We start from the raw sequence: 26,478 nt of genomic DNA, 5'->3' as shown, positions 1-26,478 counted from the left end.
ATGGTTTGAATCCATTTAGTGTTGAGACATATGATTGTAATGTGGCAGTGAGTTTGAAGGCATCTGATGTGAGATAGAATCTAACAAGATCAAATACATATTGTACACCCACACTTTGTAGAACCGACCTTGGCTTTGTGCCAAGAAGTTCATGCTGAAAGGGAAAAAGAAATAAAGGATGCATGAATTGACAACCAACACGCAAAGTCACGTGTTGATACGTAAATTTTCCAACTGTTGTACAAGCAAAATAGTTACCACTTTAAGAACAAGAACTTTCATAAAAGAAAAGCTAATTTTCTGATATACAATAATATAAAACTCATTCCATGAAATGCATTGATTACCCTAATATTGGAATGGATTTTAATTTTTTTGACATGTGTAGAAGTGTCGAGGGTCTCACATCTGTGGGTGTACAGTAGTGGGGTGTTGCTACAAACCTGGTGGTTTGGTTGCTAGCAATGAAAAAATGCATCACCAAATAAAGAAGATGAGAGCAAAAACAGTAATAATAATAATGAGGGACTTAATTATCCAAACACTAACTGAATAGCAGTAAAATCTCACAAGAAGAATGAAACTGAATTTACTGAGCTGTTGCGAGACAACTACCTCAAACAGCATGTGACAGAAGAAACTTTATGTCAAAGAAAATGGTTTTAGATTTGATGACAGTGTCAGAGGGTGTTTCAGTTAAAGGTGTTATTCTACCTCTGGCTGGTGACAGTAATCAAGTGGTACTCACTTGGGAAGTGGCTAAAGTTATGAATGTTCCATTCAGAAAAAGGTTACATGCTGAATTACAACCATTTATGCTGGATAGGAAGCATTTAATAAAAAATATTTAAAGGAGTACAGTTAGCCTATTGGCTGTATGCTTAGCTTAGCAACCATGTGCCTGGAAAAGGAGTGTCCTAGGTTCGATTCCTGTCTGTGATGTAAGGAGCTGAAGAATCTTCCTCAGCTATAGCCAAGTTAGCCAGTCTTGGGTGTGCACACCAGGTTTTTTTCCCCAGTTTATCCTGGGGTTTTTCATCCCGCAAAGCAGGCAAACCGGCTTGAGAACTCAACACTACAGGACATTGGATACACCGGGGCATATGGCTGACCACCCTATACTATGAATGTTTGGAGGTCCGATGATTAATAAACCCTTGACACCATAAGGGAAAAGAGGGTATAAAGAAGATGAGATGATGCAATATCAGAATGTATCCTGATAACTTTGAAGAATAAATAGAGTAGGAGTCAAATGGATGTGTAATCTTATCAAGCAAGAGATTTGTAAAAAGGATGGTGTGGAAGGAATATTGCGTGCACAATGATGATGTCCGTTATTAAAATCATAAGTAGCACGTTAGAAGAGTCAATTGCTGTACAAAAAGCTAAGTCTGAGTATGAAAAGAAACTGGCTTTGCAAGCTAAAGATAATCCCACAGAATTCTATCGATATGCTGAAAGTAAAAAAAGAATAACCATTAAATGCAGATGGTGTGAGATGCAGTGGAGGTTGTTCAACTAATGAGTGCCCATTTTGCTAAAAGCTATCAACCTGATGTATTGAGTTCACTGCTACCTCTTCAGTGGATGAAAAAACTCAGGAATATGAGGAGAAGATATTACAGTACAGCTATGCACAAGCTGAATATTGGTAATTAATCAAATAAGCTATTGAGCTTATTTGATTAATTACCAAGCCAGTATTTCACCTAGGCATCTTCAATAAGCACAAAGAGATATATTGAATTCATGCATGCAAGGACATTGGTAGGAAGGCAGCCAGGCTGATTGTAGAAGGTGGGCTCATACATTCTTAGTTGGCACTCTCTGTAGGTGTAGTGATGGATGGACACTTGCTGAAAATTTAAAAATGTTCTCCCAAATTTTTGGCAATGCAATGCAGCTGAATTTGTTTAAGTTTTTGGAATGTTCTAGTGCTGAAGTATATTCCAGAAATAATTTGTTTGATTTAAATCTGTTTCTGTATAGGAAGAAGGTTTTCCATTTGATTCAGTGATCTGTATCCAAGGCATGATCCACCACCCCAGAATGACTGCAGTGTAGATGGATGTATTTTCTGTGTTCTTGTAGACAGATATTGACAATTCTTCCTGAAGTATTTAAGCTAGCAGGAGCAAGGGATTGTGTGCACACTTTGCCATAAATACTGTTACAACTTTCACACACACACCCTTGCAATGCCCACAGAATTGTGAGCCCGGTTCTGTTATTGGCACTTTGTGTAACCAACATTCTCGTATTTAACACTAGAGAGAGAGTTGTTTAGTTGTATAGGTTAGAATACAGTGGGGAGATTATGATAGCCATGTAGCTAATAGCACTTCACAAAGTTGGAATGACCAACCGCCGTTCAACATGCTAAAAGCACTTAAAATCAGTAGGTTCTTTGTGTATTGGACTGTTAACCATTATGACACAGAAGACATCTGATCACAAAAGAACAGGTCGACCATGCTGTGTATTATGATGCAGTGGCTTGTAAGGGCTGTGAAGGCATGCCTCTGCTATAAACCTTTGAGAATGCAGAAAGTAATGTCACAAGAGATGAATGTTTCACAGAGAATGATGCTATGTGTATTAACTGACCTGGGAGATGTATCATCGTTCTACTGGACACTTAAACACCACAACTTATGTAGCAGAGAGTGATAAATTCAAAGGCACCTGGCTGCTGGTACGTGAACAACAGACACAGAGATATCCTCTTCACAGGTGCGATTTTCGCTATTGAAGAGTCGTTTAACTGCCAAATGATGGGGTGTGTGCTCCAGGTGGTTGCACAGCAGGAGACATGGTACCCAGGATTCAGAGGGATCATCACCCTCATTTCAGTGACGGTTTGGTGGAGTGATCTTGTAGAGAATATTTAGGTGAGAGTATCAGGATAGCTGATTTTTGGTAAGATTTGAAGGACATCTCTGAGTTATATTTTCAGAATGTTTTTAAGAATGCATGCAGTTTTTTCTGAGGTACCCCAGGTGTAGGAAATGAAAAAGGATTTTTTGTATTCTGGATTTTAGAAGGGAGGTTGGGTGGAGAGTTCTGATTTTGTCAAGGGAGAAGCCATCGGCTAAAAATGTTCCAAATGTGATTGATTTCAATGGAGAGGCTGATATGGGCCTAGCAGACAGTTCTACCTCTTTACCAAGGTTTGATAATACTATAGTGCTGGGAGGGGTGGATGTATGCATCAGTGTGGATAAGTTTTCTGTAGACTAAAGAATAAGAATCTGTTTGGTAGCTGGGTAAATAGTGTCAAGCAGACAGTCATTGTTTTTCTTATCAATGGTGGAGTATATCCTCTTGTGCTGGCTGTTGTGCTAAAAATGCTTCTAATGTATCACTGCTGTTTCACCAAATAGAGAACATGTCAACATAATGTAGCCATTATATGGGTTTGAGAGCAGACAGAGCAAGTATCCATATCAGATCAGGAGAGAATTGGAATTAGTTGTCAAAGATATGGGTAACTGGAGCAGATGGCCTTTGAGCCACTGGGTACAACTATTACAACTATGATCCTTCCTATTAGGATTTACATAAAATTATAATAAAGTAAACCTGTACATGTTTATCACTTTAGTTTTGACAGTTATGAGTTATGCTGTATTCTTTATGTTAATATTACCTCCTATTTGCATGACAATTTTATCATGTTAGGATTAAAGTTTAGATATTGGGAGTAGCATTAAACTTGTAATGAAAAGGCTGTTTTTGTAATGAAATGCTGTTTGTTTACCTATATTGTACTGCAGTGGAATGTAATCTTTACCATAAATCTTTTACACTTTGATCTTTGCTCTATCCTTATAATGTAAACTTTAATTTATATATTCTTTAATTTTTAGCAGTTCGCTTTGGCTTTTGTAACCTTTCTTACTTACTATGTTTATCCACCTTTCGTATTTACTATGTATATGCCTATGAACACTGGAAAATTTATTTGTTGAGACTGTGCCACCAGTATTTCTATATCAGCATAAGACTCAGTAATGCATCCGGTAGATATCTCCTACTAGCATAAATTCCTTCAATAAAGTTTACATAAACAGTCATGGTTTCTCAAGTACTTAAACAATGTTTTTAATGCCTTAGTTGGGGAAACTCACAAGTCCGAGTTTATTTAGGAACAGTGCATTGTAATTTGAAAGATCAGGCAGCACTCTATTGACATATAAACAAAACATTTTATTTACACTAGTATGAAAAGTACATGAATCAAACAATAGGGAGGTTGCCTTCTCTACCTATCTATATTAAATCTTTAGCATAAAAATAGGACTTTTCCACTTCAATATTAAATAACTCTTTAGAACAAATACTTATTTACTCTCTGCTTACAAATTCAACTTATTGAAACTAGTTTACTCGCAAAGAGATTAGCTAACTATATTGAGTTATTTCACCAATTTCTAACATGCCAATTGACTCTCTTATAGACACATCTTATTGCTATTAAGTTAATTCTTATCAGTCCATCTATAACATATCTCCTAGGTCAGCGCTTCCCAAACTGGGGGCCATGAAATAATGAAAACAAATTTAAAATGTTTTAAGACTAAGTAGATTTTTTTATTTTAAAAGAAACGTATTTAACTTTTATTATTTATTTCTTTTTTGTTATTTTTTTATATTTTAATAGAAAAATTCACACATTGGTGTTGGTTCACAAACTTTGCTTCCTGCGTATTTTGGCACTTAATGAATATTAGTAAATATTGCTTATTCATATGTTTCATTTCAAAGCAGTGGTTAATTGTATTTATTTCGAATGCTCTCCAGGGAAGCTCCAAATCTTCCTGTCCCTTTCATCACGCGTTCGTAATCAGGGACTGTTGATATTGACTTTATATACATATCAAAACTCGTTTTATATTATCACTGTCATCCGAGCTAGTTTTCTGTTACCAATAAAAGTTTCGCACATACTTCACACATGAAAAAAAGCTTAAACAAGTTCATGCGGGGAGATAGTAACTCCCTTGCAGTGGTAAACAACACGCCCTCCCTAACAGCCACTATACTGCAGAGGCAATAAAAACAAGTACTTTTATTATGCCAGTGAATAAGGTATGAGCAGTCTGTGTAATATATTTCTCAACAAATAGTGCAATTAGAGACAACTGGGATAAAAACACACTAATTAATGAATCACATGTCCCCCAGAAACTATGCTGTATAGACTGAAACAAAACCATATGTTGCATGGGCAAACACAGTATCTAACTAAAAACTATTGTTATTAATTTGATGTGTGCGAGCTCGATTTCCCAAGGCAGCAATAAGATTCAACCGAACGTGTTAAAACTAAGTAATGTATATATATAATGAATGTTATGGCAGTTTCAAATCTGGAATTCAGTTGAAGAGAGTTAGCATTTCAACTCAATTGTCAGTTATGCTTTTATCTTTCGGTTGCGCGATCTTTTGTTAATACCGCACCAACCATATGCACGTTTTAATAACCTGCCTTTGCTGTCTGTTTCGCGTTAGGCTTAATTACCGTAAAGGGAGAAAAGTCACAAAAGAGAAAAATGTTCCTATCCAGGGATTCCCTTATTCAGGTAATATTCACTAATTTCATGTTATCAGTCTGTGGTGATATTATTTGATCTATTCTACATTAAAAAATTTAACCCTGAGATGGATAAGTAGCTGATAAAAAATAAAAAAAAAATCCCGTGAACAATCAGAAGAAGCAGAAACCGACTCAAAAAAAAATTATAGTATTTCATATTTTACCAGAACAGCCTGCATCGTCTTCAGAACAAAACAGTAAGAGGCAAAAAAATGTAATATATGCATTTGATTTTTACAATATTCACTGTGTATGTTTTGTATTGAACATAAATACAATAAATATTATAATAATATATCTCTCTATTATGATTTTTTTTCGAGGGGGGGGGGGGGCGTGAAATATTTTAATTTTTGCAAAGGGAGCCCTGCCATCCAGAAGTTTGGGAAGCACGGTTATAAAAGGGAATGCATAACAAGAAATGGAACAAACTTACAGAAGTTCTTCGTCATACACTCATCAAAAGATCTTGCACTAATGTCCTTATGATTTTCCTTTCATCTCGGCCTTAGGCTTCCTTCCATCTGGAGAGTCATGCTTCAGGGGTGTTATGTCGGGATGACAGCGCCGTTTGGACTGCAATTTTCCAGTACTCGAAAAGCTCGGGCAAGAGGTTTCAGCATACAGGCAAATTCTCCTTTGGCATGGCTCGCCGTAACATTCTGTCCTCTGGATCCTACTCCTGGAACTTCTGCCGCTGACTCTCGATGTTCAGCTCAGTCCCTTTTTATTTCCCGTTCTCCAGGATCTTGCACAAGGGGTTGTAACCCCCTGAAGAGTTCAGCACGACTCCTTGATCTTCTGTTAAGACCGACCCGTTCTTTCTTCTCCTCTGTGCACTCTTTTAATCCTATCTTGTCTGAAACTTGCCGATCTCTTTGATACTAACTTTGAAGGTGTTTATATGCAGAGCTCGTAAACAACTTTCTTATGCCCTTACATAGAGCTATTATACAAAGTTCCGGTGGCAATGCATTTCCTTTGTTTTTGACATTCTAGAATTTTCTGTTGAAGCAGTAAGTACAGTCAATTCCCATAGGGTTATTTACAATAGTATTTATCATAAAACATATAGAGACAAACAAGGTTATTTTTGTACATTCTCATGAGACTTGACCTCTGTAAAAAAAAATCACTGTAAAGCGCTTTAGTATTTCTAAGCTACATAGAGTTTTACATTGTTACTGCATACTAGAATTAAGATTTTAAATGGAAAATATTTTCTTGCAGTTACTTAATCAATTTAATATTGATAGCTTTATTTCAGTTTTAAAAATGTCTTGTAATAAAACTTTTTTCCCCCCTCTAGTTATCATAGTCTTTACATGAAAGCTAAAGGAAATGTCTTTAAGAATAAAAGAGTTCTGATGGAATTCATTCATAAGAAAAAAGCTGAAAAATCAAGATCTAAGATGCTCAGGTATAGTGTTTTTGATAATAATTTAAATGCTAGTTGATTATAAAGTCTTTGTGCACCTATTGTGCAGTATTGAATTTATTATGAATATAAGTGAATTGATGCAATTTTTATACTGATATCCATTAATGCAAATTTCTAACAGAGAGACGGTGTTTAACCTTGTTACACAGCATTTCAAATGTTAATAATATATCTTTGTTATTAATTTAAGCAGGAAAAGTTTATTCTGCTGATTGATGTCATACTATTCATTGCGAAGAACTGCATTCTAAACTGCAGCAGACATAAAAACTTCGTGACATTATTTTGAACAATTTTATACATTTCACAGGAGATACTGAAAATATGGCTGTTCTTGTATATCAAAATTCGCATGAGAGTTGTGTTTTACTTTAAACAATAGCCAAGTGCATTGAATCTATATATTCAACATCAACTGTTATAATTTTTCCAATAATTCTTATGGTGATTATTTTATTATATGGGCATCACCATGGAGACTGATCACTCATGGGAGTCCCATACTAACCAGTTTTTAACTTGTTTCCCCTAGTCTTGCAACACGAGCAAACAACTGGATATTCCCAGATCATTCTCTACAGTTATATGGTGTCAATGGGCCATTATATCAAGCAATACTTAGTCTTTATTTGAGTTGTAAGTCAGCAGTTAGAATTGGAGGAAGTACAGGAAGATGATTTAATGTTAAATTCTGGTATGTGACAAGGATGTACATTATCCCTTCTGTTATTCATTATCTATATGGATCACATTATGAAGGAAAATGGTATTAAACATGATATCAGAATTGGAGATGTTAATGTCAGCTCTTTGCTTTATGCAGACGATGTTATACTTCTAATAAATGTACTACAAGTTTGCAAGATTCCCTGACTAAATTGAATAACTATTGTAACAGATATGGTATGAAGGTCAGCATGACAAAGACAATGAAAATGGGTAGAATCGTTGAAAATGTCAACTGTGTGAACAGAGAACCTGTGGAACAAGTAAAACTTTTCAGCTACTTAAGCACGATTTTTAGTGAAGATGGTAAATTAAATATGGAAATTGACAACAGAATCAACAAAGCTGGTATGATAGGAAGTCAATTGAATAAATTCATATGGAATAAGAGAGAAATTAGTCGGAACGCTGAGTTAGCTGTATGTGAGAGAGTGTTCAAACCCATTTTAAATTATGGATCTGAGAGCTGGGTCAGAAGTAAAACACTTGACCAAAGACTAGAGACCTCAGATATGAGAGTCCTGAGAAAGATTATAGGCGTGAACAGATGGCATCAATGGCAACATCATATTAAAAATGAGGATATTAGGAAAGAACTTGACATTGTCAGCATCCAGGAATGCATTAGCAGAGCTAATCTCAGGTGGTATGTTCACTTAAACGTAATGGGCGAGGAAAGATTAGTAAAACAAGTGTTCTCTGCCAGTTGGCAGGAAAATTACACAGAAGAAAACTAAGATATAGGGGGATTGATATGGTACAAAGTGCCTTAGACGATAGAAATATAAGATCTGATAATGATAATGTTGGAGCCTTGACACGTAACAGACTGATTTGGAGGAAAATTGTAGATAGGAAGTTAATAATGATGTAAATTTTTCATATAGTACTATCATATACTGTACACCCCTTGAGGGTACATGTCAGTAATTTGATGAAGATGTTTATTTATTTTTTTGCTAAGACAATTATTACAAAGGATATAAATTATTGAGAAGTTAACCCACACAACCATTAAACACACATTAGAATGTACAATTCTTGCAATGAAGCATACAGTGTACTTAACACTAAATTACTTTATAAGGAAGTTTCCTGTGACATTGCTATACAAAATTTGTGCATGATCTCAAGTAACATAAACTCATCCTTTAAAAGTAGCAACTTAAATCTTGTCTAGCTACATAAACTACAACATAAGACAGGGAATAGTGCTTATTAGCACTATTCCCTGTCTTACAGTTAAACACACATTCAATATCCAAACTTGTAAATAAACATACTATTCTCCCACAACACTTAAGCAACACACAATTTCGATACACACTTTAACAAAGATACAAAAGCTGTTATTTACTCACATAACCAAGTGTGAACTGTCCCAAAACTTTTACAGCAAACCATCTCATGATTTGACTATTCCTTTCCTGGAAAATTTCTTATTGCTGCTAGGACTTAGGCTGGCAATTGTTTTATAGATACTGCTGACATTGGAAGTTCTCATATCACACACTATCGGCCCTCTACAGCCTGAAACTGTGGGAGGATTGCCAACAATCATGGGAAGAACACGGCCCGGCAACCACAGGGAAAAGCCTTGACAGCGACCTGAGAAAAGGCTAGCCAAAAAAAGGAGAGTGAGCTGAGAGCTACCAGCTCCTTATACACCATACTTATTCCTTTGTTCTCATGATCTGCTTTTCCAGGATGAGCCTATAGTGTTATGACATCAACGCTGCCCGTTTTGTTAACAACATGTACATTCTTACATAACTTCCAGGGATGGCCTCTGGTTTTTCCCCTCTTGCTTTCTACTCTTTTTATAATTCCATCTGGATTAATCCTATAACATCCTCTTGGTAACTTAAATGTTTCTCCATCATATCACCTCTTTGCTTCCTATCCACATTTTTTCAACCTCTTTCCATAGCCAGCAGTCCAAAGTCCTGATATTGTCTTAGTCACTCGCCTTTGGACCCTCTCCAATGTCTCCACATCACCCTGAAAACCAGGTGACTAGACTGGAGTATAATAGACCACGTGTGGTCTGACCAGTGCTTTATACAGTGGCACAACCACTTCCTTGTCCCTACATGTTAGAGTACTTCTTATCGTAGCAGCACTATGATGTGCAGTCTTTGCAACACTAGCAATTTGCACTTTAATCTACTGTCTACCATCTGAGTACTAGCAGTACTCAGTAGTACTACCATCATTCCCAATCTATCTACAGTAAAATTCAAATAATTGTTTATCAGATAGTTTGGTGTAACTTAAATAAAATCAATCTCTTCTTTTTGATAACAAAAAAGTTTTCTATATTTAAATTAAAGGCTAATTTTTAAATTGAATAAAAATCACATTCACATTGACTGTTTACTTTCTATCCTTTTGTCATGGATATCTGAATACCTTCAGATCATTCATAGATGCATTTGAATCACTTCATTCCACTAAAGCAGCCTATGGTTTCACACTTGGTGAGGTTACCAAACAGGTTACCTTAACTTTTATCCATAACCTACGTGTCCTTGCTACTAATACAGTCGAACTTGATTATAACGAGCGCAATAGGACCAATTAAATTTTCTCATTATAGCCATTACTCACTATATCAGCGAGTTAAATTTACCTCTTTTATTTTTTAATTCTCAATAACTCAAAAGTATTGAGGCAGGGGTAATATAATTATGTATTATTTGTATGAATATGCTTGTATAAACCACAATACACTTAAATATCAAACAGCTTATTTCTCTGTGAAATAAGTACTAATTAATAATAAACACAATTTACGTTAGTCTTTAAAATATATAAATAACCCTCTGTCCAAAAAGAAACTGAACTTTTCAGAAATAGAAGAAACTAGTGGCACCACCTGTTGTACCTTTTTGTTGTCGAAAGCAGCAACCTTCCTTAGTGTTGTGTCAACTGTTTATGATATTTATTTCATTAGAAGCCAAGTTATAGTGCAAAGAATGACGGTGTGTTTTGATGAATGGTCAGAAAATGAGTTTCAAACAGAGAGAGCTGCGATTGACTTTTGGGTTAAACTTTGTAAAAGCTTTACCAAAACGCATCAAATGCTCATCCCGTACTCAAGTTTACAAGTGGTTTAAGGTTAGAGTGTACCATGAAATTAGAAAAAAATTATTTATCAAATAACTGTCATTGTTTTTGTTAGGGAGCAATGTCAGTAATAACATTTTTTGGAAAAAAATGTTTAAAAATTAACATTAAATTAAAAAATCGAATTTTTATTAAAAAATTTTAATTTTTTGTGTCACTTTTTTTATGAAACAATTTTTTTTTAGTTCAAAGTTACGACATTTTGCATGTTTGAAAAATAATTTTAGTTCAATATATTCTGGATATATTAAGCTGTGTTAGAAAAAAAGAATTTATATTGTAGGGCTAATAGTTTTTAACATGTCTTGCCAAAACCAACTGCAATGTGTTAAAATTGAAAAACCAGAGAAAAATCATTTTAAAGTTTATAACTATACTTTAGTATTATTCTATGAATAATAAAAATTTAACTTAAAAAACTTAATTTTTATAATAAATCTCAGACTGAAGACAAAGCTTTGAAAACACGAGTTAGTGGTGGCCATATTGGTTCCGGTTTTGGTGTTGTAAGCTTTGCTCTCATTGGCTTATTTCAAAGTCGCTTACAATATAGCAATAGTAGCAAGAACCAATAAAATTTCTTCTCACAATTGATTTTACTTACGAAACTGATGTTATAGAGCTTTTCTATCGTCTAAGGCACTTTGTTCTGTATCAATCCACCTACATCTTGGTCTTCCTCTCGGTCGTTTTGCTGCCAACCTGGCAGAGAACACTTGTTTTGCTAATCTTTCTTTGCCCATTCGGTTTAAGTGACCATACCACCTGAGATTAGCTCTGCTAACGCATTCCTGGATGTTGACAATGTCAAGTTCTTTCCTAATATCCTCGTTTTTAATATGATATTGCCATTGTTGCCATCTGTTTATGCCTATAATCTTTCTCAGGACTCTCATATCTGCAGTCTCTAGCCTTTGGTCAAGTGTTTTATTTCTGACCCAGCTCTCTGATCCATAAGTTAAAACTGGTTTGAACACTGTCTTGTATACAGCTAATTTAGTGTTCCAACTAATTTCTCTCTTATTCCATATGAACTTATTCAGTTGACTTCCAACCATACCAGCTTTGCTGATTCTGTTGTCTATTTCTATATTTAATTTACCATCTTCACTAAAAATCGTGCCTAAGTAGCTGAAATGTTTCACTTGTTCCACAGTTTCTCCATTCACAACACAGTTGACATTTTCAATGATTCTGCCTATTTTCATTGTCTTTGTCATGTTGACCTTCATACCATATCTGTTACAACAGTTATTCAATTTAGTCAGAGAATCTTGCAGACTTGTAGCGAATTTATTTAGAAGTATAACATCATCTGCATAAAGCAAAGAGCTGACATTAACATCTCCAATTTTGATATCATGTTTAATACCACTTTCATTCATAATGTGATCCATATAGATAATGAATAACAGAGGGGATAATGTACATCCTTGTCTCACACCAGATTTAACATTAAACCATCTTCCTGTACTTCATTCAATTCTAACTGCTGATTTACAACTCAAATAAAGACTAAGTATTGTTTGATATAATGCCCCATTGACACCATATAACTGTAGCATATTGAATAGCTTCTCTCTTGGCACCGTGTCATATGCCTTTTCCAAATCGACAAAACTTAAATACAAATCTCTGTTATATTCCCATGCTTTCTCGACTATTTGTCGTAAAGTGAAGATCTGATCCTAACAGCGTCTATTTGGCCTGAATCCAGCTTGTTTTTCACCAAACTTTTCTTCCACAATTCTTCTCAACTGTTTCTCAAGTATACTTGCATAGATCTTCCCAGGAACACTCAGTAGGGAAATACCTCTGTAATTCTCACATTCAGTTTTATTTCCCTTTTTATATATGGGTACTATGAGAGCTCTATTCCAATCATCAGGAATTCGTCCCTCTGTCCAGGCTTTCTAAACTATGCAGTGCAGCTACTGTAAGACTCTTATACCACCATACTTCAGCATTTCTGGTCGAATATCATCTACCCCTGCTGCTTTTCCACATTTCAAGCCTTTGATGGCTTTTTCTACTTCAAGCATGGATATTTGAAGTAATTAATGTGTATTCCTGACTGCATGTCTGGTCAGTGTTTTTTACCACGGTGCTGTCATCACTGCTTGTTTCATTTAGCAGTTTTTCAAAGTAATTACTCCATACTTCAAGGATATCTTTTTCTCCCGTTTTCTTGTCACCTTTATCATCTCTAACTCCTTTTACAGCACCCTTTCCTCCATTCCCAACTTCTTCAACAACCTCCAGAATATTTTGCCACCTTCTTGATATTTATTTTCTATATTCTTGCCGAACTCTTCCCATGACTTTTGTTTAGCTAGTTTTACATGGTGTTTAGCATTCTTGCATTTGTCTCTGTATTCTCTAAGAGCACAAGCTGACTTATTTGACAGGAACTTTTGATATGCTTTCTTCTTTTTGCACACCATCGCGCTAGGCCGCACGAAGGAAGTCTTGGTTTCGAGTCTAGTCGGCGACTAGAGGAAATTTTTCTAAGCCTTTTTTCGACCGGTTCCCGAGTTAGTCGATCTCTGGCACGGGCAAGCAGGTTTTTCCTCCCGGAAACTCGGGTTTTTCGTCCTGTAAACTCAAGAAAATCGACCGTAGAACCCACATTATTTCAGACATTAAATATATTGTGTTAGGGTTAGAGACCACGAGATGGCGGCACATTTGAGCCGTCTCTCTTCACTGCGTACCGCTTAATTAGTGATAGCCTTGGGCCATCTGTCTCTGATTGGGTACCAGTGGAGATTGAACTGCCCACTCAGTCTCCAAAAGTTAGATAGGGCTAAATGGCCTCGCCTACTCCCGTATATACGGGAATAAAAAGGCGTTAGCAGAGCAGAACTATGATTTTTTGTGGGTATCCTAACCTTAAGTGATTTCAAAGTGGTCATGAGACGCTTGAGGACGACGACAAAGATGGGCCTTCCAAAAACTAGATTGGACGAAGTTAACATCAAAAAAGCGTGATTTCATCAAAGAAAAACTGAAATCGTCCATGAGATTGATTGAAGATGAATTGGGGATTCCAAAATGAACTGTGCACAATGTTTTGACCGAGAGTTTGGGCCTTCGTAAATTGAATTTGTGATTTGTTCCCCACAAGTTGACTGACGACCAAAAATGTATCGAATTGAACACTGCAAGGACCTCATTAAACCTGCTCATAAGGAATCAGACTTCCTTGAAACGATCGTTACTGGTGACAAAACATGGTATTTTGAGTATGATCCCAAAACAAAGCACCAGAGTGCTGGGCGGAGATCACAAGAGGGGCATCCGAAAAAAAGTCGCTTGTAGTAGTCAAAAGTAAAGACAATGCTGATTTCTTTCTACTATTCCAAGGGCATTATCCACAAAGAATTAATTCCACCTGACCAAAGGTCAGTGGTGAGTTTTATCTCAGTTTTGAAGCAATTGATAGCGAGAATTCATCACGTACAGCTGGAACATCGTGGTGCTGTCAGCTGGTCACTTTTGCACAATAATGCACCATCTCATTGTTCAAACATTGCGAGACAGTTTTTGAGCAAAACCAAGTATGTGTCTTGGATCACTCGTCGTATTCACCTGATTTAGCACCCTGTGACTGCTCTCTCTCTCTCCCCGACTTCATTTGCCGATGAAAGGAAAGCGATACAACACCATTGAAAATATTCAAAGTGCAGTAACCATGACTCTCAATGGTATCCCAAAACCCGATATAAAAAAAAAACTCGTTTAAAGAATTAATTGACTGTGCCAAACGCTGTATCGAAGCTGGGGGAGAGTATGTTGATTGAAATAAATGATTTGAATAATTATAATTGGCCCGTGTTTTATTTTCTATCAGTAGTTCGGCTTCTTTTTGGACAGAGAGAGTGTGTCGATTTTTAAATCAATCCAACTAGACATTGTTACAATTACAAAATCATTGCATGCAAATTGTTAAGCAAAATTTTCCATTTGATCCTTCAAGATTAGACTATGGAGAATCTAGCACTTCTTTGCGTAGTGAACCATTGAAGTAATGCTTCATCAACATTTGTAAGGCAATGCTTCTTCCCCCCCCCCCCCCCAAAAAAATTATGTTGTTTTCCAGTGTCAATGTATAAACTTTATTCTTCCACAGTGTCGATACTGTTGAAGAAAGGAAAACTTTTCACAGTTCAACATTCTTCATATCATGTTCTAACTCACAAATAATTCTAACTTTTTCAAGCGCTGAGAAATACTTTCTTTTACTAGATAGGTTTCTATTGAAATACTTTTACATTTGTGGTAGTGTTTGTGTAAAGTGAGGGAAGAAGGCCAGAGCCTAGACGCTGGAGAGGTAAGTTGTCTCCCAAGGACAAGAATATGTTATAAATCAGCCTGTAATCTCATACAGGTGGTCATTAAAGCGAAGTGATCCTTTCATTTTTGTCTGTTCTGAGAACTGTCTGAGCAGTCAAAAATGTTTGCATATTCCCAAACTTTGTATGGTTATATTGGTGTAGTACATTCGTTATAAAACTGCGCAACTGTATGGGAATATGAATGTTATGGTGTCATGTTAAATGCCAAACTGCTCATTACAGCTGTGAACTTGTTACAACAAAGTTCAACTATATGTGATGATTATGCATAAAAAGAGATAAAACATGTTTTTCTTTTATTATGTCCTCTATAATTTGATCTTTATAAAATATAAAACACGTCCCAAAAAAAAAAAAAAAAGTGTGTGAAGGGAGATTTCTTTAACAGATTGATGTGGAGAAATTAGTGAACTTTTAACCTACACATTACAGTTTTTGACCAATTTTCAACACAACAGCCTTAACCTAATTTTGTGAAGATGTTTGCTACATCTGTATACAGGTCAACCACTGAATACTGTTTTCACATGTGGGAGATCCACTAAAATTCCTTGTTGCTATCGACAAGAAGACAGTTTTGTCTTCTTGTCGATAGCAACAAGTAACAAGAGTATATAACAAACAATTTTACCAATGATTAGAGCTAGAAGCTATTTACTCTCCAGCACCATACAATATATATTTCAAATGTGCATTTTATAAGTGTTAGAGGCTAAGATTGAGGTATTTGGAAGCGACATATTCCACCACCAGATTGTTAAACTTATTGAGTACTTTCTTCAACCATGCTTATTGCCCAAATTAATGATATGTTTATGTTCTTCTGATTACAAGAAATTGTATTAGATCAAACAACAATTAAGGATATATTCAAAAAAAAAAAAAGGTTCAGATAAAGCTGGAAAACAAATGCTTCCACTCGCAATACTTTTTTGTTCAAAGAATTTCTTTTGAGAAGCAAAACATAACTTGAACTGTGGAAGGAATGAAAATGATACAGCTCAACATTTTTCAGGCAAATGAACAATGTAACAGTTACCATGTGGTATGGATTCTCCTCTTTATTACATTGTAGATTGCTTGTCAGTTCTTTGGAAGCTCCCAATCATACTCCCCACAGTAGCAGGAGAGGTAGTGTTGAACATTAATGTGTGTCCTTCATAGTGATTCTAAATAACAATTTTTTAAAAAAAATTATGCTTGAGAGTATCATCTTATTTTAGTTTTCTGTGGTTAGTGAATTGGGATTAAAGAGGTAGTATGTTGTTAGATGTTTATTTATATATATATATATGTGTATGTATATATACAGTAAAACCCCATTTTAACATTCATGCAATTTACATTTTCCTGCCATTTACGTCATTTTCCGTTGGTCCCGTATTAAGGCCTATTCTCACGATATATCGTTTTCCTGCCATTAACAACTTGATGTGGACGTTGCGCATTTATGTTCTCAGGTGGCATTACTTTTGGCTGTAGTTTCGTTTCTGCCATCACTGTGGTTTCACGCTTGCAGTAGTGATGAGTGATACCGTGATTTTTCAATCACAGTACGAAATGATATTGCATAATTTCTGGTAAGTAATTTAGCATGTGATAGTTGCTTGCAAGTTGTGGTGGTAGATTATCCATGTTAGTAACATGGAGAAAAAAGACAGAAAATGTATTTCAGTAGAAGAAAATATGGCAATTCTGCAACATGTAGATCGGCATGCCGGAACACATGTTCAATTAGCGAAAGATCTTGGTCTCTCCGTGTCCACTTTGAACACGATAGTAAAAAACAGGTCAAGCATTGAACTCAGTGCAAAGCAACCTGGAGCTATGTCAAAAAAAACGAAAATATATGCAAACATCGACATACGATGAATTGGATAAACTTGTGGCAGAGTGGTTTGTTTCTACAAGAGCGTCGGGTATTCCAGTCGATGGTACTGTACTCTGAGCGAAAGCTCTTGAATTTGCTGCAAGGTTGGGGATTAATGATTTTACTGCATCAAGTGGATGAATTGATCGTTTCCAGAATCGTCACAATATTGTGATAATCAAGTGTGCAGAGAAAGTAATAGTGTTGCAGGGGAAACTGTAAACCAGTGGAAACATGAACTAAAGACTATTATTCAGGATTATGAACCAAAAAATATTTTCACTGTTGATGAAACTGGGCTCTTTTATAACATTCTGCCAAGCAAAACATTGCGTTTTAAAGGAGAGAACTGTCATGGTGGAAAACTCAGCAAGCAGAGGGTAACTGTTTTCCTCATGGTCAATGCTGATGGATCAGAAAAATTACCTCCACTGGTAATTGGTAAATTTAAAAAGCCAAGGTGTTTTAAGAACGTGAAAAATCTGCCTGCTAAGTATGATGCCAACAGCACAGCATGGATGACCAGCAGCATCTTCACATCCACTATGCATGTTCTGAATGCTAAAATGGGGACAAATCACTGCAAAATGCTACTACTGCTAGACAAATGTCCTACACACCCTAAAGATCTGCAGCTCAGAAACATTAAATTAGTCTTTTTCCCCCTAATTGTACAAGTGAGCTTCAGCCATTAGATCTGGGCATCATCCATGCATTTAAATGGAAATATAGAAAAATGCTTGTTGAAAAAGCTGTGTTTATGCATGATAATGGTATGGACCCAAAACAAATGACCATATCAATCCTTGATGCCATGCATTATGTGGCCAAAGCATGGTTGCATATTGCTCCTGAAACCGCATCCAACTGTTTCCAGAAGGCAGGAGTTACGTTTGCAGAAGAGGAGGAACAACTACAGGAGGATGAAGATATGTCAGTACCCAACAACTGGTATGTGATGGATGAGTCTTCCTCATTTCAAGACTATGTTGATATTGATATGATCACATCAGTGGTACCAAGTGTAGAGGATATCCTTTCCAACCACCTTGGTGAAGAAGAGGAAGAAGTGGTTGAAGAAGACTGTGATCAAGAACCTACCGTCCCTACTAGTATAGAAGCAATGGAAGCTATCTTTGTTTTGAGGCGGTATATTGCAAGTGCATCAGGAGACGATAGGGCATTTAATGCCTTATACACTGTGGAGAGGCAGGTGGAACTTATAAGAGTGCAGAAAAAGAAAAAACAATCAACAATTAAAGATTTTTTTTTTAATAGATAAATGTAAGTAATTGTAAATTCATTTATTTTCAGTTATTAAATTTTGTAATCTAGTATGTAGACTCACATTCTAGCAGTAAGTCATCTTTTAGCCTTTTTAATGATTTTTTTTACATTTCCTGCTATTTACACTTTTTTTTCATCAGTCCTCTAAAAAATGTAAAAAGGGGGGTTTTACTGTATATGTATGTTAAAGATACTAAGAAATTTTATCCTTGGTTTTGGTTTTAATCCTTTTCCTAAGTAAGCAAAATGGTTGTTTTCCGCATGAAATATATTCACGTCAGAGTTACTTGTATATAGAGGCTAATGACTTCATATCACTTGCCTTGGTATGTATCCCATAATGCAAAACACACCCATTTTCAGGCATGCATAATGGGAAGTGCCACTACCCAGACTGGTTTCGATCTTTATCGAGGTGTCATCAGTGGGAGCCTGACCTGGGAGAGATACCAAGGTTGAAGCAATCCAGTCATATATATGTCATATACAAGTAGACAAAAGGTGCTTGAACTTCATAATAAAAATTTCTGGATGAGAGAAACTCTGGCTTCCACTGAAGAGACATCAATAAAGGTTGAAACTGGTCTGGGTAGTGGCCCTTTGCATTATGAAGTGAATATATTTCATGTGCAAAATTTTGTTTTGCTTACTTGGGAAAAGGATTAAAACCAAGTATAAAATTTCTTGGTATCTTTAACGTATATTACACCCAAGGTAAAAAAGCTTTCTACATATATAGGCCACAACAGTCCATGTATGGACTAGTGCATTAAGGAGAAAGAAGAAATCTATATAAGTTTCTTCAAAAAAACGAGGTTGTGTGTTGGAGAAAACCAATAAGAAGGGCTGTTTGTAAGAACAGATTACATGAAATTATAACGTAAACTAAAATTTTGGTATAGTGAATTCACTCATTATAATGAATTACTCTTAATAATACCCAGACTCTAAACATGATCTATTATGTCATGACCTCAATAGCATAATTTTTGAATATATGCTGCCTAAATAATACCAATTTGCTAGTTTGTCTTGCTTTTCCTGTATTCAAGTGGATTTTTTTAAAAAAAAATCGTGTTTCTGCATTTCTTTTATAACAATGGATTTCACTTCTAGTTTTGTAGTTTAGTTCTGACCATTAAGTTATTATTCAGTAAGTCTTATTTCATTTTCTTAATCCAGTGACCAGGCCGAGTCTCGCAGGACCAAGGTACGTGAAGCGAGGAGACGTCGCCAGGAAAGATTGCTGCAGAAGAAACAAGAACTTCTTCAGTCTTATCAGAAAGAAGAGGAGGCAGCAAAGAAATGACTTTGCTTTATATAGATCACAACGATGTGAAATCATAATTTGAAGAAATAAAATGTGTATTAAAGTATTGTTTTGTCATCATTCTTCATATGTACTCTCATGGGATGGTTGGGGGAAGGTTATAATGAGTAGGATATAATGATACTGCTATAAGAAGAATTTAAATTATTACCAACTTCCTACCAAAATTTTCTAGAAATTAGTCTAATCTGCCAGGACTGCAATATTGTTGGGTCTTACATTATGGTAAGATTCGGTCCCATTTTTGAGTCTCTTGTGCTTTGCTAATCTTTACTCTTCTATTCTGTTTAGGTGACCAATATCTCCTGATATTAGTTCTGCCCACACATTCTGTGCTGACAGTATATTCAGTTCTTTAATATCTTCATTTGTAATATGATTCTGCTGTTGCTATTATCTGTTCACTTCCCTAATTTTTCTCAGATCCATAAGGTAAAATTGGTTTAAATACTTTTATTTGGCTATTTCAGTGTTTCACTGATTTCTGTGACATCCCATATAAATTATGCATTTGACTCTTCAAAATATTAGCTATGCCTATTTATCTACTTCCACGTTTTATTGACCATCTTCACTAAAACATGCCTAAATATTATCATAAATATCTGGATACCTGCTTATCTCAACTCTTACTCTAATATGAAAGTTATTAATATGCAGTTGGTCCACTGTTTGTTGCTACAAGTCTTTACTGTTGCTGCAGTAATTCTCTTCCAGAAGAGCATTAGTAAGTGTGGTCAGTAATGTCTGGCGATTTGGCAAGGTTCACAGTTAGTATTCCAATTCATCACATAGGTGTTTGTGGTTAAAATTAGGAGACTACAAGCCAGTCAAGTTCACCATTTCTATTTCTATACAGAATTTGCTTTGTGAATGGGAGCATTGTCGAGTTGATACAGAAACTGAACTGTCGCCATAAAATTGCAGCACACAGTTGTCTATGATATCATTATACCCCAGCATTGTGATTTCCAGTTATTGAAAATAGGGGACCCAGACCATGAGGCTTCCTTCAAACTTCACAGTTGAGACTGCACATTTTGGCAGGTTGCATTTTCTTGGGATCTGCTAAATCCAGAATCATCTTTTGGACTTCCAGATGGTATAGAGTGATTAATCACTTCAGAGAATGCATTTCCACTGCTCCAGAGACCAATGGTGGCAAGCTTAAAACCATTCTGCCTAACTTAGCGTTGCCTTTTCTTGATAGGCTTGTGTGCTGCTTGTCTATGGAAACGCATGTTCATCAGCTCAGAAAACAGTTGTGGTGCTGGCATTGTTTGCAGAGGAATTTTTTAACTTGGTAGCTAGTGTTTTAACCAAGGACATGTGATTTTTCTGCCCACTTTGCAGTCCTCTGATTTTATGTGACATGCCAAGTAGCAATTGTGCTGCTGAAAATGTAATTAATTTCCTCTGAAATTCTGGTAATACCATGAGACGAGAGAAAGGATTACAGCTATCAGGTTTAATATTAGATTGCTTATGAATCAAGAGCATACAAGGAAGACTACATACCTCTACCTTGCATCCAATTTAACGTTAGGCCATCTTTCCGTGTGTGTGTGATATGGCTCAATTTGTCAAAATTTTGCTGAACAGATAGGCCTGCAACATGTTATCCTATCGCATCAAACTCCTTCATTTCCCTTCTTGTACTGGTTTGTGAGCATCATATTCCTTCAATTTATACCAGCCTCAAGTACGCGACTCGTTACATGGCACGATGCATCTTGTCCATGGGATTGTCCGTTGACTTCTTTCTGAGCAGTGTATCTAAATACACCTAGTGCCAGTTTATTAGAGACAGCTGCTCGATATTACGTAGGTATATCGCGCAGCTGTCTCAGCTCATCATGACGTGTACTTCCCAACTCTGAAAAGTTCTACAGGAACGTCAGTCATGTTTTACCGTTCCTCAGAGTTGATGCAGATTTTTGTTACAAACAGCATGTTCATAGTTTCAATACAAACCATCGACTGTGCTGGATATAGTCCGACCACAAGCGAGAGCTGTCGGCAGACTGCAAAAAAGAGTAAATTCATGTTGAAGGGAGGAAAGAAATAAGGCGGTGTACGAATCGGTCACCAACATGCGAAATCGCGTGCTTTATATGTAAAATTTTCCGCCTGTTATACAAGCAAAATTGTTATTACTACAAATGATCATAAAAGACAATTTTTCGACGTGTAATAATAAACAACTCATCCCACAATACGGATTGATTACCATATTATCGGAATGGATTCTCCTGTTGACATGTGCAGAAGCGTCGAAGGTTCTCGTATCTGTGGGCGTACTATAGTGATAAAGTCGGCTTCGAACTGGAAAGGAATTGGATTTGCATCATTTTTTAACTATCAGAACTAACTATATACAAATTACTGGGTGGGATGTTACACAAACTAGCATCATCTCGGCTCTTGATAAAGACTATGAAATAGTCTAAGAAAGTTGAGTATTTGAATCTAGAAGTGTAACTATGGCACTCTGAATCAGCACCGGGTCTTAAAAACCAACCAAATTTCATTGAATATAATTCTATGAAACATTCAAGATATGGGATTCCTTAGATGTCGAAGGTTCTGTCTACCAGCATTGTCTACTAGAACATTAGGCTTTCATTCTAATATCTCGTCAACTTATTTAGTGTTGTTTGTGTGCTGTTATGATTCCTCTCTCTCTTGTGTCTGTGACGTGTGAAAGGCGAGTCTTTTTTAATCAATCTTTCATTTCTGGTGTTGCCTTTCCATTGAAATAAAAAAAAAATTCAACAAGCATCTATTCTTAAATACACAATAATTCATTTTTGAATTGCCTATATATATATATATACAGATTTTTTTTTTTTTTTTCTTACTATGGTAGTTCGACATGATTGTCAAATACAGGTAACCCTAGTATAACGCGGATGTTAGGTTCCCGTTATATAAATCGCGTTATGCGAGACTCAGATCATATAGAAAAAGTAGGGTTATGTTCCGAAAAAAAAAAATTTTTTCTTTTTAATTATATAAACATGACATATCCAACAAAAAAAAAATTTATTTAATTCAGGTAATTCATGTAAGTTAAGAAAACATAAACGTGAAACAAAATACATAGTATAAACTTATAAAAATGAAAATTGTAAGTAAACTTTATTGCCCATGTTTTAGGCAAAATAAAGTGCATATTTTAATCGTCGTCACTGTCTTCAAAAATAACATTCCGTAGATGTTCTTTATTTACGAGTGGCCGGACGTCGTCATCTCTTGGATATCATTTGTGTAATTATCATTTCATACTTCGGCTGGTTTAGTTATTAAGAAGTCAGTAATAAGACTGCTTACCACTATGATGCAATTTTTTATTAAGTTCATAATAATATGGAGCTGAACAAATATCCAATTGTCTGGAGCTCTCCATTGAAGGATCATTATCCGTAAAATAACTTCCTAACTTACTTGTCACGTCCAATCCTGCTGATTTCTTTAAACTCAATACTTGAACGGATTTATCACAATCAGAATCTTCGGCAGAACGTTTCCCGCTATTTGGTTTGACGTCATGTACTAATTGTACCAGTTTCTCCTCATTTAAATATATTTACCCATCGATTAATTCACTAATTTCGTTTTCAACCATATCGCAAACGCCGTCTAAGTGGGCATTACTATAGAAATAAATTTTTTACATAAAAAAAGCATTAAATATTAATTATGATTAAATAAACACACGTAATAACCACATTACGTTTAATAAGTAAATATTTCATCCTAAGTATCTTAGGACGTCGTCAGTACAGTTGATTCAAACAATACTAGGAATAACATAGGGCGCATGATTACAATGGAATCCCAATATGCGTGCAGTAGCGTGTTATAGAATTAAATTAAAATATAACTTTAAAAAAAATTATATTAAAAAAAGAGAACATATATAAAGAAATTATTTAACACAATTTTGAGTTTAACAAACATGATTTTTAATGCACTTTCCTGGCAGGAAACGAAGACCATTTTCAACAATAAACAGATGTACATGCGTGCTAAAGGATATTTCCCCTAATATAAATTCGCTACTTATACTTATAACTCGATGCGCGATACAGGCAGACACAAATTTAACGAAGATAAAATTTGATTTTTTGAAAGGTGCGGGGTGAAAAATATATGAAAAGATAAAGGTTTACTACCAGTGCCGTGGCGAAAGAGGCGCCCGTCACGGGCGCAAAAAGTAAAAATAAATAAATAGATATAAAAGTCCGCTATTTTATATATATTGTATTTTTAAATTTCAGCAATACGCTGCTTTAGACATACAAATTCTGCAACACAGCGAAATTCCGCTACATTTGGTAACACTGGTGAGTTCCAATTCGTCTCGAGTTGGATGGCAACGACAGCGTTTAATATCACGATTTCAACCACTTGAACATAACATTTCTTTGCAATTCTCGTTTTTGTCTCAAGTAAATTGTTCCATTGCACCATTAACTATTAATGAACGTATTTTCCCATTTTATGATTTTGTATCTCTAAATTCCCGTCTACTAAACATTTGCATAGATAATCTAATATTCTTTCCTTATCCTCCTAATATGGCTATCTGCCCATTCCAAGTTTATTACCTTCCATATTATAATTTTAATCCCTTTATGACCTCCTTCGATATCATTCCATCTTCCTGAATCCCTCGTTTCATGACCCACCCACAAAAATTATTCGCCAGCACTTATTTACACCCATCAAACCCAGGATCTAATGAAAATCACAATCTTCCCACCCTCAATATTTCCATTCATCTCTACTTTTTGTAGATAGACAATTTCAAAAATCATGTAATTATTGTTAGTCTTGTTGTCATTCATAAGATCAGTTGTGTCGTAATTATTGTTAGATATTTTCGCTCTTTTGTGGAACAAAACATACTGGAAAAGATAGTTAAGCTTGTTTATATACAACATACTGGCATACTGAGTAATTACTATAAATAATTATATTAATAAAAACACAAATTTAAATTAAAAAGCACTTCTAGGGTAACATGCCCCCAAAAAACCTTCCGGCGCACAGTTTAAAAAAATAAGAAAACAGAAGATTGATAATATTAAGAAAAATATAAGTCCAATTGATATTTTTATTAAAAAATCATCTACACCTCTAGTTCATTCAAACTTAACTGAATTAAACCTGCCTTCTACAAGTAGTCATGTTTTATGTGAAATTGAAACAGAATTGATGTACAATTGAACATCAAAACCAGGAAATCGAGAAGCAATAAAATAATGATAATTATATGGTGGATGTTAAATTAGAAAATATTGATAAATAATGCAAAAATAATAGATTTTAATGATCCCACAACATGGCACATAACCAATAGTAAGTAACACACAAATATTTGTTCAACATGCACCTGCGTTGTGCGGTAATATAAGTGTTTATCCTGATACAGAAAATCGGCATTTTGATAAAAAAAAATGGTTTGTAAAAACCATTGGTTGATATATTGCAAACGAAAAGATGCACTGTTCTGTTTTCCATCTATTCTTTTTGGAAAAAATCAATGTATGGACCACTGCTGGGTTTTGAGACTGGCAGTATTTGAATCCTATGTTACCACGTCATGTAAATTCATTATATCATAAAAAAATTATCGAATGGAAAACTTTCGAATCAAAAATTAAGAAAGGTGGTTTTATAGACGATCAATTACAAAAAGCAATTTTAAAAGAAAAGTGGAGGCATATTTTAAAAGTTATTCTGGATGCCATTCTGTACTGCTTAAAAAATAATGACGCTTTGAGAGGAACTTGTGAAAAATTTTTGAACACGATAGAATTAATTAGTTATTACGATCCTATTATTGTGCAACATATTGAAAGTCGTAAGAAAAGTCAAGTTTCTCTCCTAAAGTACAAAATGATATATAGTTGCTTCTAAAATTAGACAGCATATTATTTCAAATATTCAAAAAGCAAAATATTTTTCTATTTTATTTGATAGCACTCCTGACACTTCTCACCAGGAACAGATAACTCAAATTTTGCGCTATGTTAACATTGATCCTAACACGAATAAATGTAGCATGGAAGAAACCGTCATAGATTTTATTGTGACACGTGAAAAGACTGGCGAAGCACTTGCGAATGACATCGAAAAAAAGTTAATATCAGACAGATTAACTGTTAGAAATATAAGAGGACAGTCATATGATAATGGAGTGAATATGGCAATTAAATACAAGGGGGTACAAGCCAGGTTATTAGGTTTAAACAATATATGGCGAGGTTCGTTCCATGCACTGCTCACAGCCTTAATTTAATAGGCGTTCATGCTGTTCAAATGAAATCATGTTTTGGAATAATTCAACAATTGTTTAACTTTTTTGTAAATTCTAATAGTAGATGGGATCTTTTAAAGGAAAAATTATCTGTTCGTCGTAAACTTTTAAGTGACACGAGGTGGTCCGTGAAAACTAACGCGGTAAAAACCTTTCAAAATCAAATGCCTTTAATAATGCTTCTTAATGAAATGTGTGATGGATAAAGACAAGTTACAGCAGGCTCTGTAATGCTCGAATGTTGCTAAAATTATTAACAAATTTTAATTTTGTTGCACTATTAATATTTTGGGATACAATATTAGGAAAGAAAATGTAAAAGTAAATTTACTTTTATAAGAAAAAAAAACACTGTCGAAGATGCTGAGAAAATGATAAAAGCTCTAAAAAATGAAATTCAACAGTAC

The 26,478-nt window shown here is 35.2% G+C and overlaps 2 protein-coding genes across 2 annotated transcripts in view; both read left to right on the top strand.

Moving 5' to 3' along the window:
* The window catches only part of LOC150100973 (large ribosomal subunit protein eL19-like), a 62,720-nt gene extending 42,931 nt beyond the window's left edge, over positions 1-19,789 (top strand). The window contains exons 4-5 of the mRNA XM_090401488.1: positions 6,912-7,022; positions 19,596-19,789. Of these exons, the coding sequence (XP_090257614.1) occupies positions 6,912-7,022; positions 19,596-19,722 (238 nt within the window). The 3' untranslated portion in view covers positions 19,723-19,789. The remainder of the gene's footprint in view (positions 1-6,911; positions 7,023-19,595) is intronic.
* A 5,552-nt stretch (positions 19,790-25,341) lies between these two features.
* On the top strand, positions 25,342-26,277 carry LOC150100972 (uncharacterized). The gene is made up of 3 exons (XM_090401948.1): positions 25,342-25,643; positions 25,735-25,989; positions 26,136-26,277. Exons 1-3 carry the CDS (start codon positions 25,342-25,344, stop codon positions 26,275-26,277), a joined length of 699 nt encoding a protein of 232 aa, XP_090258074.1.
* Positions 26,278-26,478: the final 201 nt, after the last annotated feature.

Source organism: Typopeltis vanoorti, chromosome 12 (assembly GCF_054136105.1).
Source record: "Typopeltis vanoorti isolate ZY-2024b chromosome 12, IOZ_Tvanoo_1.0, whole genome shotgun sequence".
In the NCBI taxonomy this organism is placed as follows: Eukaryota; Metazoa; Arthropoda; class Arachnida; order Uropygi; family Thelyphonidae; genus Typopeltis; species Typopeltis vanoorti.
This window is presented reverse-complemented; position numbering and strand designations above follow the sequence as displayed.

Excerpts from the sequence above, each read along its gene's own strand:
- LOC150100972 (XM_090401948.1), top strand. The coding sequence starts at position 25,342 with ATGTTACCACGTCATGTAAATTCATTATATCATAAAAAAATTATCGAA. Across the intron at positions 25,644-25,734 it reads AGTCAAGTTTCTCTCCTAAA|CACTCCTGACACTTCTCACC; the intron begins GTACAAAATGAT and ends TTTATTTGATAG. Across the intron at positions 25,990-26,135 it reads TACAAGGGGGTACAAGCCAG|ATGGGATCTTTTAAAGGAAA; the intron begins GTTATTAGGTTT and ends TTCTAATAGTAG.